The sequence below is a fragment of the Bos taurus genome, chromosome 19 (assembly GCF_002263795.3).
Source record: "Bos taurus isolate L1 Dominette 01449 registration number 42190680 breed Hereford chromosome 19, ARS-UCD2.0, whole genome shotgun sequence".
Classification (NCBI taxonomy): Eukaryota; Metazoa; Chordata; class Mammalia; order Artiodactyla; family Bovidae; genus Bos; species Bos taurus.
Window position 1 is genome coordinate 33,429,596 of NC_037346.1, and position 15,456 is coordinate 33,445,051.

The 15,456-nt window shown below is 46.7% G+C and overlaps 2 protein-coding genes across 35 annotated transcripts in view; one reads left to right on the top strand and one right to left on the bottom strand.

Moving 5' to 3' along the window:
• Nucleotides 1-12,766, top strand: part of NCOR1 (nuclear receptor corepressor 1) — a 115,658-nt gene extending 102,892 nt beyond the window's left edge. For 24 of the 30 annotated variants that reach the window (XM_024979813.2, XM_024979819.2, NM_001193059.2 and 21 more), the window contains 6 exons: nt 919-1,065; nt 2,322-2,464; nt 5,236-5,289; nt 5,961-6,182; nt 9,581-9,760; nt 11,387-12,766. In XM_024979813.2, coding sequence (XP_024835581.1) covers nt 919-1,065; nt 2,322-2,464; nt 5,236-5,289; nt 5,961-6,182; nt 9,581-9,760; nt 11,387-11,574 — 934 coding nt within the window. In that variant the 3' untranslated portion in view covers nt 11,575-12,766. Of the gene's footprint in view, nt 1-918; nt 1,066-2,321; nt 2,465-5,235; nt 5,290-5,960; nt 6,183-7,280; nt 8,293-9,580; nt 9,761-11,386 lie in introns of those variants that run through there. The other 6 variants (XM_024979824.2, XM_024979833.2, XM_024979835.2 and 3 more) reach the window with 4 other exon arrangements.
• Nucleotides 12,767-13,538: 772 nt separating this feature from the next.
• Nucleotides 13,539-15,456, bottom strand: part of TTC19 (tetratricopeptide repeat domain 19) — a 59,517-nt gene continuing 57,599 nt past the window's right edge. For all 5 annotated transcript variants that reach the window (XM_059878325.1, XM_005220454.5, XM_059878327.1 and 2 more), the window contains 2 exons: nt 14,977-15,139; nt 13,539-14,634 (listed from right to left, as the gene is read on the bottom strand). In XM_059878325.1, coding sequence (XP_059734308.1) covers nt 14,501-14,634; nt 14,977-15,139 — 297 coding nt within the window. In that variant the 3' untranslated portion in view covers nt 13,539-14,500. The remainder of the gene's footprint in view (nt 14,635-14,976; nt 15,140-15,456) is intronic.

Below are 15,456 nucleotides of genomic sequence, written 5' to 3' on the forward strand. Positions count from 1 at the left end.
GGAATGTTACATTTCTTTCAGATTACCTGGTTTTATAATTTAAAATATTTATATAATCCGTACTGTTATAAAATACCATTAACTGATTTTTCAACTTATGAGCAAAACACAGAGGAGTTGTTCTAGAGTTCTGGAACAATGTAAATGCTGTAAATCATATAAAAATGGCTGAGCAGGCTATATAAAGTAGACAAGCTAAAGATTAAAATCAATAGAGAGAAGATAGTCAAGTCCTTCATCTTTTGTGGTAAGAATGATAGCTACTGTTTCAAGTTTTGATACACCAAGAAAGGTATATACCATTGGTAAAGTGTGAAAGTCACTCAGTCATGTCCAACTCTTTGCAACCTCACAGACTATATACAGTCCATGGAATTCTCTAGGCCAGAATACTGGAATGTGTGTAGCCTTTCCCTTCTCCAGGGCATCTTCCCAATCCAGGGATTGAACCCAGGTCTCGATCCCACATTGCAGGCGGATTCTTTACCAGCTGAGCCCCAAGGGAAGCCTAAGATTGGTAGTTACCTCTAAATCATCTAAATAATCAAAGAGCTAAAAGAAATGGTAAAAAATGGCCACCTCTAATTGGATGGGGTAGATTGGGAAAAGAAATGACAAACGATACTAACCTATAATGGTATTGAAAGCATAATGTTAAAGGTCACTGATGGCTTTTATTAATTTTTTTAAAAAAAATATTTGGCTGTGCTGGGTTTTAATTGTGGCACTCGGGATCTTTAGTTGTGATAAGTGGGATTTATTAATAGTTCACAGTATTTGAGGTGACTTTTTTCTAATATTCAGTGTCAACTTTTGTTCTCTGAAATGACTGAAGTAACCAGCTAACCAGTGTCTGTGTGTGTGTAGGTGAGCCGAGGTGAGCCCTGAGAAGACAGTCTCACATTTCATATGTTGCAGCATCAGGCCCGGAAAGTCCCCAGAGAGGAGTCACATCTCTTCGGAGCCCTATGAGCCCATCTCCCCGCCTCAGGCTCCTGTTGTGCATGAGAAGCAGGACAGTGTGCTGCTGCTGGCCCAGCGTGGAGCCGAGCCCGCGGAGCAGAGGTGCGTAGGGGTAGGCCGCGTGGCTGTGCGTGCTCGTGCACGCATGTGCATGCTCACACTTGGTGCCTTCCGTTTTCCTGAAGTCAGTGCAGTTTTTTCTCTTTCGATCACATGTCAGGAGAATCACTGTTTTCCTAGTGATCAAATGCTAGTGGATTTTACTGAAGAAATTCTAATATTTAAGTAGATGATAGAAAATAATTGTTCATTATTCTCCTTGAAATTAATTCCTTCTGGATCTTTTTTAAAACCTTTTTGTCTGTGTGGACATTGAGAACCTCAAGTGCCCGCCAGGCACCTGGTGTCATGTGCAGTGCGTGGAAGGTTGCAGTGAGCACTGCTTGCTGTTTTCTCACCAGTTTCTAACCCTTACCCCCACCCTGTGAATTAGTAGATATTTATTCTATTGGGTTTAGACGCTTTTAGTTTGGCCCCTATACAATTCACAGGCACCCAAATAGGTGTTGGTACCTTTCAGTGAAATGAGGAAGAAATCCTGTTTTGGAAAGGGAGTGATGGTAACTTCAGTTATATGTTTACGTGTTTTCCCCTAAGCTTGTGAATTTTTGAGGACAGAGACGACATCTTAAGTCATTTTTCTGTTACCTTCTTTGTCATGTTCGAGTGATGGACCCAATTAGGTTATCAGCACCTTTCATGTGTTCTCTGTTACCGTCTCTGGCACTAGTTGGCTCCTGGGTAGCCCTGAGCTAGTTGAGGAGACTTGTGTTTTTAAATGTGTTAGCATAGGAAGCCGCAGATGAAATGTGAAAGCCTTTACATGATACTCCGCTCATGCAGGCCTGGAGAGATTCTAACAAATACGCAGTTTTATTTCTGCATTGTCGCTGTGCTGTTAGGTCTAATTGTCTACCGCTTAGGTGTGAGTGCTTGCTATTCTATAGGCAGGTATGCTAGTAGTTACAGTCTTACTGTTACTTCAAAGTAATGTTGCTGGTTAAACGGTCCCCAGGTTATGTGGTCACCCTCAGTGCACCGGGGTCTGTGCTGCAGAGAAGACAGGAGCTGCCAAGCTGTTTTGAGGGCTCCTGTCACCACCTGTGTGCTCTCTTGGTTCTAGACCGTCTCCACTCCAGGGCTCCTCTTCTGACATCCTCTTGGCCCCAGATATGTCAGTGCTCAGACAGAGAGGGCCTCGGGCCTGGCACTCGTCGGGGGTGGGGGAGTTGGGGGTAGGGGTGGGACAGGGAGGGGAGTAGGAGTGTGTGGTGGTAACACATGACTGTTCCCAGCAGGAATGACTCCCGCTCACCAGGCAGCATAAGCTACCTGCCTTCATTCTTTACCAAGCTCGAGAGCACATCCCCCATGGTGAAGTCAAAGAAGCAAGAGATTTTTCGTAAGTTGAACTCCTCTGGTGGAGGTGACTCTGATATGGGTAAGTGGGATTTCTTTCATGAACTCCCATAAAATGTGCATAAATAATGATAACTCCATGTTGCCTCTCACGTAACCCTTGAGTATGAGGCTCTGGCAGGCCGGTCCAACCACATGTGATATGAACTCCTCCACAGGCCTCCATTGGCTCTGCTTGGGGGCTTTCTATGAGGGAGCCCCACCCAGCACGTGTGCAGCTACCCATTTTCTCTTCGAACAAGTGTGGGTCTCAGAAGTGTGTGTCTTACATGGGGCTGGATTGGCTCTCCAGTGTTTACCCCCTGGTCTACCCCTCATTTGGGTAGACCATCCAGCTGTCTGCAGACAAGGTCGTGCTCCTGTAGTTGTCTTTCCAATGTGGATGTGCGCAGGCAGCCAGCTCTAAGCATTCCTACCATCCCAGGTGCTGGTCACTAAAAACCTTTCATTCAGTTAGCCTTTCGGTCGGTTCTGAGTACTGTGGTAGGACCCATCCCAATTCATCATCTTAAGAGGGTCTGGGACCACACTGGGTGTTTCCATGACCTGTGTTCAGTTCCAGTGACTTAGTGTTGGTACCAATACCAGCCTCCTTCGACGAGCTGCCCACGGCCCATACCTCTCCCTGCTGTCCTGTGTCGATGTGTGTACTTGTTTGCGCCTTTCTCTGCTCTACCAGTCTGTGTGGATTACCTTCGAAGCGCACCTCCCACAACTGAGGATGGTGCTGGCCTCGAGGCAGCGGCAGCAGATGGTCTGGGCACCACTGCCTGCTCCAGGCCCTGTTGTCAGCGTGAATGTGTATTATCTCCTATCACCTTCACAACACTCTCCATGCCACATGTTGGCATCATCTCCACTTTGTAAATGAGGACACTGAGGCTTGGGTTTAGTGACTCTTGAGGTGATGGGGCTGTGGTTCAGACTCATGGATGCCAGCTCCAGAGTCCATGCCTCCAGTAGTTCTGCACGCAACACCCTCACCAGGGCTGCTCATAAATGCCCACAAGGACAGAATTCTGAACAGCTGGGCTGGAACCTTCCTTGCCTACTGTTTTCACACTCACGCCATCAACCAGGTTCACTCGTCCCCTTCTCTTTACATGTATCCAGCGATCCAAGGCTCTGGGGAAGCCCTGCAGAACCCAGGGTTTCTACCATCAGTAAACCCTGCCAACTAGAAACTGCCAGGTGGAGTTATGTTTGGATCTGTGACATGGTGATTAACAAAGGTTGAAAGTCCCAGAGGAGAAAGGATGAGCCCAGTGTCACATGTTGTTTGTGTAGTTATCCCAGCTCTTAATTACTAGATTCGAGAAGTCCAAGCCCTCGGCAACCAAGATGGCTTTGCTTCAGCTCAGGGTTCCCACTGAGGACATCAGTGCTTTTACTCTGCAGAAGCCTTCACGCTCTAAACTTAGCGACTCTTTTCTCCCTGCTGTTGTTAACACTAGTGAACAACTTACCCCTTCCAGAAATGCCCTGTTCCCTTGGTTTTCAATACTGCTGTTTCCAGTTTCTTCCTCCGCTTCTTTGGTTGATTTTTGTGTCTCCTCAGAAGCCCGGTCTTGCTCAGCAGGCCTCTGAGGTGTTGGTTTGCCTCCAGCACTATCGAACTGCCTTTCCCCACCTCTGAGGAACGATCATGTCCTCTAGTAAGCCTGTCTTACACTCCTGTCGGTCCTGAGCAATGCGGGGATCTGGGAAGGCATTTCACTCAGCTCCCAAATGATTTCTGCTCTGAGGGCCTCAGGAAGTACCTGCTAACCTGAACCCCACAGGGTGTATTTAAGTCCAGTATGTTATTGTTGGTTGAACAACATGAAATTGTCTTCACCTGACCATTTTTGACCAATAAGAACATGATTTTATTATTCAGCCAAATAATGGCTTGTATTTGTATGGCTTGTAATGGCTTGTATCATTTCACAAATAATGGTATGTATTTGTGAAATGAATAAGTCCTGTACTCCAGGTTTCTATGAGAACTACAAGGCCCTCCTTACCCCCTTGTGCTATTTCAGATTCAGTCGGTTTACTGTTCCCTGATCCATAAGTCAGGCGCCTCCTCCCCACCCCCCTGTCTCCCTGTCCCAGGAGTCAGCATCCAGGCCCCCTCACCCCAATCTGCGTGGACAGGCCTTCTCCCTGGTGCAGGGCCGCTCTTCTCTGGGACATTTGTTTGTCTGGCTACTAACTTACTTCCTGGATTCTTTTTCTTTCAAGTTCTCAACCTTGAGTTGGAAGGCATGATAGAAACACGGTATCTGTTTCCAAACTTCTTCCATTTTGGGCACAGTGCTTTACAAGTAGTTCCCAGGTTGTCCAAGCTGCTGTCATTCAAATTGAGCAAATGACAGACTGCACAGTTAGCAGAAATGAACAGAACCGACAGGCAGGATCTCTGCCTCACCCTGGCAACTGCAGCAGAGACACATGGTCATGTTCGTTCCTTTCACGGGGGCATTCTCCCCAGGATCTAATCTCACACCTGGCTGTTGGCAGGGACTCTTCCCTGGAAGCTTGGGTTCCTGTCCTGAGGCCAGCTTTTTCCTATGTGTGTTTCCCTGGCTCTGCAAAAGGTCCTTTCCTTCCTGGGCTGTATTACTCCTGTTCTGATTTCCTTAAAAAAGTAATTATTTCTCTTTACCTTCACTTAATGGGTAGAAAATAAAGTTGATCATGGAAAATAAGGTTAATTTACCGTAGAATTTTTTTGGAGACTTTCTCTTTTTCCATGTACGTGATCATCACATCTCAGTTAATTAACTTGAATGTTTGTTTTAAATACAGCAGCTGCTCAGCCAGGAACTGAGATCTTTAATCTGCCAGCAGTCACCACCTCAGGTAAGATTCAGAAAACTCGTACAGTAGCAGTCAGTCCAGCAAATAGGCATTGCGTAATGGCTGCATGCCAGGAACATCATTTAGTCGGGGTGGGGGTGGGGGGGACACGGAGGCAGTCACAGTAAAAAGTGAATTGAGGGTCAGTAAGTACTTGTTGTGGAGAAGGCGATGGCACCCCACTCCAGTACCCTTGTCTGGAAAATCCCACGGATGGAGGAGCCTGGTAGGCTGCAGTCCACGGGGTCGCTAAGAGTCAGACCCGACCGAGCGACTTCACTTTCACTTTTCACTTTCATGCATTGGAGAAGGAAGTGGCAACCCACGCCAGTGTTCTTGCCTGGAGAATCCCAGGGACGGGGGAGCCTGGTGGGCTGCCATCTATGGGGTCGCACAGAGTCGGACACGACTGAAGTGACTTAGCAGCAGCAAGTACTTGTTGAAAACATAAATGAACAGAGAATCAAAACTATAGAGCTAAAATGTAGAGAAGAAAACCGTCAAGCAACTTTCACACCAACAGGTACCTGATTTAACACAGGAAAGCGCATGCTCTCAGGGGATTAGCTGCCTCTGTGGGGCTGTGCTGTCAACACTGCCGGGCCGTGTGTCCTGGGCGGTTCCTGCTCCCGTCCTCCCTCAGAGTCAGGCAGGTGCTGTGCCGTCTCCTGCAGGCTCCGTGAGCTCCAGAGGCCACTCCTTTGCTGACCCTGCCAGTAACCTCGGGCTGGAGGATATCATCCGGAAGGCGCTCATGGGGAGCTTTGACGACAAAGTGGAGGATCACGGGGTGGTCATACCCCAGCCGGTGGCAGTGGGGCCTGGGGGCGCCAGCACCTCAGTGGTGACCAGCGGCGAGACCCGGAGGGAGGAAGGGGACCCATCACCTCACTCAGGTAAGGGGCTCATTTTTGTGCTCTTCCCCATGTCTCCCAAGAAAAAGCCAGTCCATACCTCAGGTTCTGATGGGTCATGAAGAGATTTCATTTATGTGCTCAGTCACCTCAGTGTTTTTTCAACCTCTTCAGACATGTTGTAAGTGACATAAAATTAAGGATGAAAATTTCTACCCAGAATGTCACCCTCCAGTGTATCAGTGTTTTTGTTTTCATCTAGTCCTTACCTGTGTGCATACATTGTAATTGTAATACTGATGCAATTGCATATTCTGCTTTTGAATCAAAGTGACTTGCTATTGTAATAAAAGTGACAGGCCCCATATAAAAGAATTTTAAGCTGCAGAAAAAAATAAGGGGAAAAAAATCCTTTCGATCACATTGTATAGAAAGCTAATGTTAAAAAGGGTAGCTTATTGGAATGAGGGCATTACACATCCTGTTACAAGCACACAAAAAACGATGACTCTGCTTTATGTTAATATATAACCTTTTTTCTTAATCTGTTGAGAATCTCTCTTATGCCTTAAAAATAAACTGAAGGTCAGCAACATTTCAGGTCTGTTTTCCTGTTACGGTCACACAAAAGATTTCACTAAGGATAAGAAAATGATTAAAGAGATGAGTGGTTTTGTTTTTCCCTATATATGTTAACATTAGGACAATATAAATTCACTTCCTGCTCAAAGATGAGGCACTTGTCTTCTAATTTCTGCTCTAACCTTCAAGTTTTATTGATTTAAATGTGTGTGTGTATGTGTGTGTGTGTTTTAAGTTATAATATTGGTGATTTACAGAGTTCTTCTTGTTGTGTAGTCTTTTTATCATGGCATTTCTTGGTGAGGTTTCATACCCTGTTTTTTCAAAAAGGCTGTGTCCTGAGGTCCTTCCTGCTCGAGAAGGTCTTCTTGGCTGCCTTTGTTTAACGGTTTGGCAGGTATTACAATACTAGGTTGGTGCAAAAGTAATTAGTTTTTGTATGGCTGAAATTTGCTGTTCTATATTGGAGTACTTTCTTAAATGTGGTTACGTTGTACATCATTTTAATGCACACTTATGTTTTTTTGCTAATGACTTGTTACTTGCTGTTTATTTTAGACTATGGAAATGGTGTTAGACAAAAAGCAAATTCAAGCGATTTTCTTATTCGAGTTCAAAATGGGTCATAAAGCAGTGGAGACAACTCACAACAATGAATTTGGCCCAGGAACTGCTAATGAATATACAGTATAAGTGGTGGTTCAAGAAGTTTTGCAAAGGAGATGAGAGCCTTCAAGATAAAGAACATCGTGGCCAGCCACCCCAAGTTGACAACAACCAAGTGAGAGCCATCATCAAAGCTAATCCTCTCACAAGCACATAAGGAGTTGCCAAAGAACTCAGTGTTGACCATTCTACATCTATGTGAAGCAAATTAGAAAAGTGAAAATGCTGGATAAGTGGGTGCCATAGCAGCTGCAAAAAAATTGTTTTAAAGTGTTGTCTTCTCTTATTCGAAACAACAATGAACCATTTCTTGGATTGTGACATGAAAAGTGGGTTTTATATGACAGCCAGTAACAACCAGCTAAGTGGTTGGAAGAAGCAGCTCCAAAAGCACTTCCCAAAGCCAAACTTGCACCCAAAAAAAGGTCCTGGTCACTGATGGTCTGCTGTCCGTCTTATCCACTACAGCTTTGAGTTCCGGTGAAACCATTACATTTGAGAAGTACACTCAGAAAATCGATGAGATGCACCGAAAACTGCAGCACCTGCAACTGGCAGTGGTAAACAGAGCCTGATTCTGCACGAAGCCTGACTGTTCAGCTTCTGAAGCATTGGTTCTGTGACGTGCGAACTGGGCTATGAAGTTTTGTCTTATCTGCATATTTGCCCGACCTCTCGCCCACTGACTACCACTTCTTCAAGCATCCTGATAACTTTTTGCAGGGAAAAGGCTTCCACAACCAGCAAGATGCAGAAAATGCTTTCCAAGAGTTCATTGAATCACAAAGTACAGATTTTTACGCTACAGAAATAAACTTACTTCTCAATGGCAAAAATGTGTTGATTGTAAGGGTTCCTATTTTAATTAATAAAGATGTTTGAGCTTAGTTATAATGATTTAAAATTCACGGTCTGAAGCTGCAATTACGTTTGCACCAACCTACTATTAAGACACATACTTTTCTCAAAACCTCCTGTAAACATGGTTGTATTTCTTCTGGTGTTCATTGTTGTGTAAGAAGTAAGACTAGATTCCGCCACCACCTCCCCTTTTTTTTAGTGATGACATTTTATCTGCCCAAAGAATCCTTTTTTCCTCAACTTCAGTAAGTACCATCAGTGTGTTAGTGTTCTTCAGCCTGTGTCGATTCCCTCATCACCAGAGGGTATGTGTACCTTCCCAGTTTCTGTGTACAGGGGAAAAAATTCTATCACATGTTCCTTAGTTATTTTCTCCCATTTGAGAAAGTTGCCTTTTTGCTGGATAGTCTTTGTACTCTGTTACCTTCTCATTGTTTTAATCATCTTGATCCTTTTTCTGTTGCTTTCTCTCTCAAATTTTTCCTTTGCACCAGTGTCTCCTTTTCCTTCATGGCTTGACTTCCTAATAAGCCTTTTCATAAGCCTCATTCATTTTGGTGATCTCTTCTTTGAGCTTCTTTTGTAAATGGCCATCATGTATTGTCAAGTTTTCCCCAGTGTTTGAAGTACACCCCACCCCCATTTTCTGTTGTGTTATATCGTCCTCTTTATCACCAAGGACTTGCATTTCTTCTCTCTCTAGACAGAGTGGTAGAAAATGCTTTTTCTCCCTTTTTTCTGTACCCCAAGGATTGGGGGCAGGGTGAAACCATTCTGCTGGGGCTGCTGACCTGGGCTCTGATCTCTTCTGAGATCCTTTTAATGTTCTGTGTGAGAGCCCAGTTGGGGCTTCCCAGGCCTGCAAACCAACTAAACAGCCTGGAGAAGCAGAAAGGGCTTCCTTGACTTGCCCAGCCCAGCTGATGTCCAACAGCTTGAAGGGGCTTCTCTTGTGCAGATTTTCTCCTTCCTCTCTTCACTCTTCTGTAGATTGATGAGGGCAGAGATAGTGAGGATTTAAGATTTTTGTCAAACTGTTTTCATTTTCTTAGCAGTTTTGTGCTCCAAGGCCAAGAAAGAAATGATGTTTCAGAAATGTTAGTTTCTTGGTTACCTGTTTCTGAGTTTATGGCATGAGGACGGACATTGCCCCTTTGAATTTAGTTGCTGCGAGTGAGTTCTGGCTCTTTCTCGTATGTTACCGGGGTCTGGATTCTTCATGCTCCCACCCTGCTTTCTCTTGCAGCAGATGGTCAGCAGCACTGGGGTGCACTTTCAGTTTGTGACTGTGACTACTGTGTGTCATTAATGACAGTTTATTCCACTTTCAGGAGGAGTTTGTAAACCAAAGCTGCTCGGCAAGGCTAACAGCAGGAAATCGAAATCACCTGTCCCTGGGCAGGGCTACCTGGGAGCGGAGCGGCCCTCATCGGTCTCCTCTGTGCACTCAGAAGGGGACTACCACAGGCAGACGCCGGGCTGGGCCTGGGAGGACAGACCTTCCTCGACAGGTGAGGGGCTGCTGCCAGAGTGCAGGTCTGCATGCAGCTGACGTCAGGGCCTTGGTTAGTGATGCTCCTAAAATCAGATGCTCTGTTAGGAAAATGCTTTCCATTATGGTATGGTTAAAGGGTTCCACTGTTCTTAACAGAAACTGAATTTACACAATCCAAAAAATTTTAAGAATGCAAATTTGATTACCAGCAGAGAAGAAGAGCTGTGAGCACAGCTGCCCTCAGGCCCCTTGCACCTGTGGAGAGCCGGCAGCGGCACCTGACGCAGGTGCGTGGCTGGGGCCTGTGGCTTCAGCTCTCCCACACCTTCTGCACAGATGTCCTCGGAGAAAGTTCTTAGGAGCTAATGGGAACTGAAGCCAAACACGGAAGAAAGCTGGCACCCCTCTGTAGGCTGTCTTTACAGACAAAAACAAAACTCTAGGATATTTTTAACGTTTGCCCTTTTATGACTACTTACAAGCTTTGTTTCTCTTTGGCTGCACTGGGTCCTGGTTGCGGTGCTTGGACTCCTCTCATTGCTGCAGTGCAGGGCTTCCTATTGCGGTATAGCAGCCTGTCTAGCTGTTGCCTGCTCTCAGCAGTTGGGCTGCACATACTTGGTTGACCTATGGCATCTTCGCTCCCTGACCAGGGATCAAACCTGAGTCCCCTGCATTGGAAGCAGGTTCTTAACCACTGGTCCACCAGGCAAGTCCCCATTTTGTAACCTTTTAAAAATTACGAATAACCATGATAATAATGGTGGGCTTCCCCGGTAGCTCAGACTGTGAAGGACCCGCCTACAATGCAGGAAACTCAGGTTTTCCGATCTCTGGGTCGGGAATGTCCCTTGGAGAAGGGAATGGTTACCTACACCAGTATTCTTGCCTGGAGAATACCATGGACAGAGACTGGTGGGCTATAGTCCATGGGGTCACAAAGAGTCGGACATGACTGAGTAATGAACACTTCCACTATAACGGTCATCTTGAAAATGAACAATTTTTTAAAGTAAAACTGGGATAGTTGCTGTGGATTTTAGAGTTTCATCTGTGCTTTTCAGAGGAATTAACTCCACAAATAGAGCAATGAAAAAATCTAGTTAAAGGAGGGCACAATTCAAATTTCTTATTGGTATTATAAAACCTAATTTAAGGTATACTTAATCACTTTATAGTTTCTCCCACCACATGCAGAGTGGGGGCTTACTGGTTTGAAAACTTCCTAGGCCAATGACTTTTTTTTTTTTTGTCTCTGATGCTGTGGTATGTGCTCTGGTTTTAGCATTTCTTAGATTGTAGGTGGCTTCCTGGAGACAATGACACGGTCTAGGCATTGGCAGGAGGTGTGGTGCTATTGTGAGGCTTGTGTGTGTGTCCCCCTCTGAAGCCTGTCCCTGGGTCTGTCTGCCCCTGACGAGCTGGGCCCTTGTCCCCAAACTTCCTGCTTCCTCCTGTGTTACCAGAGTCTTAGTTTGAGTCAAAAATCCAGGAGTTCCACTTGGATTCAGCAGCAGCCCAGCCTCGAGTACTCACTGGCTTTGTGGTCCTGGATGGTTGGTTGCTTGGGAACGGCACAGCAGGGAGGTCTCTTCTGCCCTGACCCTGCGCCCTGCTCAGATGTGCTCACCTCTCTCCACAGGCTCGACACAGTTCCCCTACAACCCCCTGACCATGCGGATGCTCAGCAGCACGCCCCCCGCGCCCGTCGCCTGCACTCCCACCTCGGCCAACCCAGCTGCCCCACACCAGCCGAGCAGGATCTGGGAGCGGGAGCCAGCCCCGCTGCTGTCCGCACAGTACGAGACGCTGTCTGACAGCGACGACTGACCTGTGGGCAGGGGTCCCAGGGTGGGGGGGGGCTCCAGTTTCTGGTGGCTTCCTTTCTAACTGCAGGCCTGATGCCTGCCCGCCTAGGATTTATGCCCAGAGACCTTTCTGGAGAGCCTGGACCATGGACGGTAAAGAGACAATGGAAATTCATTTTGGGGTCAAATGAGGTTTGGAGAACTCTGCCTTGATACAGGCAGGTCTGTGGATTATAGTAATAGTGGAGGGTCGACATGTAGAGTTTTTAAAAAGTGGATAATTCCTGTTCTTACATCTGTTTGTAAAGAAACCATGATGTCTCTAATCACTCTGTAAATAGAGGACCTTTTTTGCAGTGTTCCCTGCGCTGTAGTATCTGGTGTACTTATGTTCAATCAGCACATCAACTTGGGGGTGATTTTTAAGAAATCTCTTGTCTACCTTTTTAACCCTTGCCTTCCAAACAACGTCATACAGCCCAGTTCCATGGTGTTGGCTGTCAGGGGCACTGTACTTTTATCCAATTTTGTCTCCTTCTAAGCTCATATTCCCGGTGATGTTTAAAATCTTGTGGAGATGTTTAGATTTTTAACAGACGCTGCCATAAAATCTGTACATTAACGTATTAGGGTCTAAGGGAGAAACAATTCTGCCATATTGTAAATTTCCAGGGCAGGCTTTTTTTTTTAATTAGAAGCACCGAAAACAGTACTGCATGGATATTGTTCTAGTTCAGTTTCTAACATTTTAAAGGCTTATTTGAGGTGTACGTACCTCCCTGTTACGCACACTGGTAATTAACCCACCTTGGGTATTTGCCTGCATTTGATGCAGCAAAGCTTTTGGTTTGGAAATAAATCTGACTGCCCTGTCCGCCTGTCCATAGCTATAGTAGATGACTGTGACTGAAGGCTTTGGTGTCTCAGGTTAGCTGATGTGTCACTGGCTGAGCTGGAAGGTGACACCCGGTATGGAGCCTCTCGGCTGTGTGTCTCGGCGCTCCTGGGCTTAGGAGAAGCAGACGGCCCTTCCGCTGCATGCTGCCTCGTGCTTATACTTTCACTTCGATTCCTTGTGGGCAAGTGTTTGTCATCAAATGTTTTCATTTCACTGAATCTCAAGGAGCAAATAATTTAAAAGACTGGTACTGGAGGACCAGTCTTAATCTTCATTAGTAACTGCCTGTTGAATTAAATTCTTTTCATACACTCAAGCACAGCACTGGTGCATCCTTCTGCAGGGCATGGATGCTAATGGTTTGGGGAGGTGTTTAGAAAGGAAAGAGATCTCTCAAGATGATAAACCCTAGGACTTTACAGACTCCAAACTAGACCTCAGTTTTTCAACATTAGTCCTCAAGCCTCCTTTGTAGTGACTGAGACCCTCCCATCCCTTGGCATCTAGTCCCTGTTTAATAGGTGTGGACGCAGGTTCAGAATTTTGCCCATGTTTTAAAAAAGCAAGAAGGACAGGAATGCTAGCTAACACCTCTTGAGGCCTGTGGCTGCACCCACATGTAAGTGAGCTCAAAATAAGCTTCGGGTGGGGTGGTCAGGGCACCACTGCCTGGGCAGCTGGCCTCTGACTTCAGCCCAGTCGGTGGTTAGTCCTCCTTGCTCTGGGGCCTCAGTGCAGGGAACCGTACAGACAGGCTCTCTGCAAACTCAACCGTGTCACTGAGGGGGAGAACTTCCTCAGTAAAACATGCGAAGCAAAGAATACCTCCCTTTCACCAACTCATGCAGCTGTGAAAAGGTAAACGCACACTAGATGCTCAAGGTGAGTAGTTACAACCAGGCTGCACTGAAACTTGATTAAAGGAATTAACCTGGTGAGACAATGAGAAGATGCTTATATCAGCAAAATAGAAGATTATTCTAATAGAAGATTCTGATTTGAGCCTAATTCCTGTATTTTTAATTCTAAAGAGTCAATGACTTTTTGAGAAACTCAAAAGACTTCAGTATTGAATACGTACAATACTGTCGTGGCATCTCCTGGTTTATTAGGAATGGATCCTCCTCGTGTACACAGGAGCCAAAGGCACTAGTTCATCCTCCCCACCCCCACACCAGAGGGATTGCAGGACTGCCCCAAGGCAGGGACAACGCTCTCGACACACCATCCAGGTTAGGCCACACTGACCTTCTCCCAGGGCTGAAAGAGTCCAAAGACCCCCACGGGGAGACTGAGAAGCAAAATTCAGACTGAGAGCTAGGGCTGGGGTCCAGGCAGTGCTTCCTCTATGGCCCCATTACTGTCAGTACAATACCCCCAGGGTTCCCCTCTGAGTCAGGGGACTTGGCAGCCCTCAGACAGCTCTGCCCTGTGACTTGGTCCAGAGGGGTGCATGCTCAGAGGGGAGGGACCGTAGGAATTGTCATTCCTTTTCTTTTTTTCACAGTGGTCTACAACCAGATACGTACAACAACACGCAGTCCACTTTTATGTATAATCTAAAGGGCACGCTACTACTTCCAAGTGCCCGATTCCCACTTTAAAGCTTCATGTCTAATGCTTTGTAGCAACCAAGATACTACTCTTTTATGCATTAAATCCCACAGTGGTCATCATGAGATAGAGAATAAGAGAAAGCAACTCACCATCATGAGATTGGTAGCTCTGTTCTGCCAGGTCTTGATAAAATAAGACATAGCAGCAAATCAATGAACCAAAACCTTATAGTAGAGATGCCCCCACGCCAGACGAACACTGGCCCCTCTTATCCTGGCACGGTTCAGCACCTCCCCAACCATCCATTAAAACAGAGCACCGCCTGACAATGGTCCTTAGAAACAGTCAGGGGAGGGGGGGGTGGGGGGGTGTCCAAAACAAACAGCACAGCTTGTCCTCCACCGAGGCTTAGTTGAGGGGACGTGCATGTCACAGAGAGAGAATTTAAGCCACTGATTGGGAGCCGCCAGGACTGGAACAGAGGTATCAGTAGTCATGACAAAGGTCTGCTTTTTCTTGCCAGCTCGGCCAGCTCTTCCCTGATGTGCTGCACAGAAGCCTCATCTCTCTTCAGCTCCGCTTGCCTCAGTGCTTCCCTATAGGTCTCTTCTGCTTGTGCGTACAGTTCTGGAACAGCCCGAGAGAAGGGAGAAAATGCATGTTTCATCGTGATTCTGAAATGTTCTGAAGAGAAAGCACGTGCGATAGGACAGCTCTAGTTCACGGTGTGAGACAAGCTATGACCATGGGACACCGGGACCTCAGGGAGCCCTTCCCTGATAGAGGTTCGGGTAAGGGACCTGTCCCTGCAGGTTTCTGAGCAGAGGGCAGAGCTTCGTGAGGACACATCGAGCTGTCCACATGCCAACGAGGAGCCTGCAGAGCACTCCAGAAACAAGGGACCATGGGCTCACTGCCCACCCCCAGCCCACCACCCAAGTTCCTGACCCACTGATGGGCACCCCGCACCTCTGTGCGTCAGGACTGCAGCCAGATTGCTGAGGAGCACATGCAGTTCAGGGTGTTCCACCTGCCTCGCCAGGTCTGATGCCCTCTGTGCGTGAACACAGGCCTCGTCAGTGCGGCCCTGTGTGTCCAGGGTAGTGGCCAGGTCATTCAGCAGCACAATGGTCTACACAGGAGAAAACAGCTGCTGCTTGCAAATGAAGATTCGCTGGAGAAGACAACAGCTACCCATGCCAGTATTCTTGGGCTTCCCTGATGGCTCAGCTGGTAAAGAATCCACCTGCAGTGCAGGAGACCTGGGGTTCAATCCCTGGGTGGGAAGATCCCCTGGAGAAGGGAATGGCATCCCACTCTAGTATTCTGGCCTGAAGAATTCCATAGACTTGTCTATGGGGTTTGCAAAGAGTCAGACGTGACTGAGCAACTCTTCACTTTCCATAGCCCTAGTGTCTGGTGTTCTGTGGATGCCCTGAAGGGCTGTCT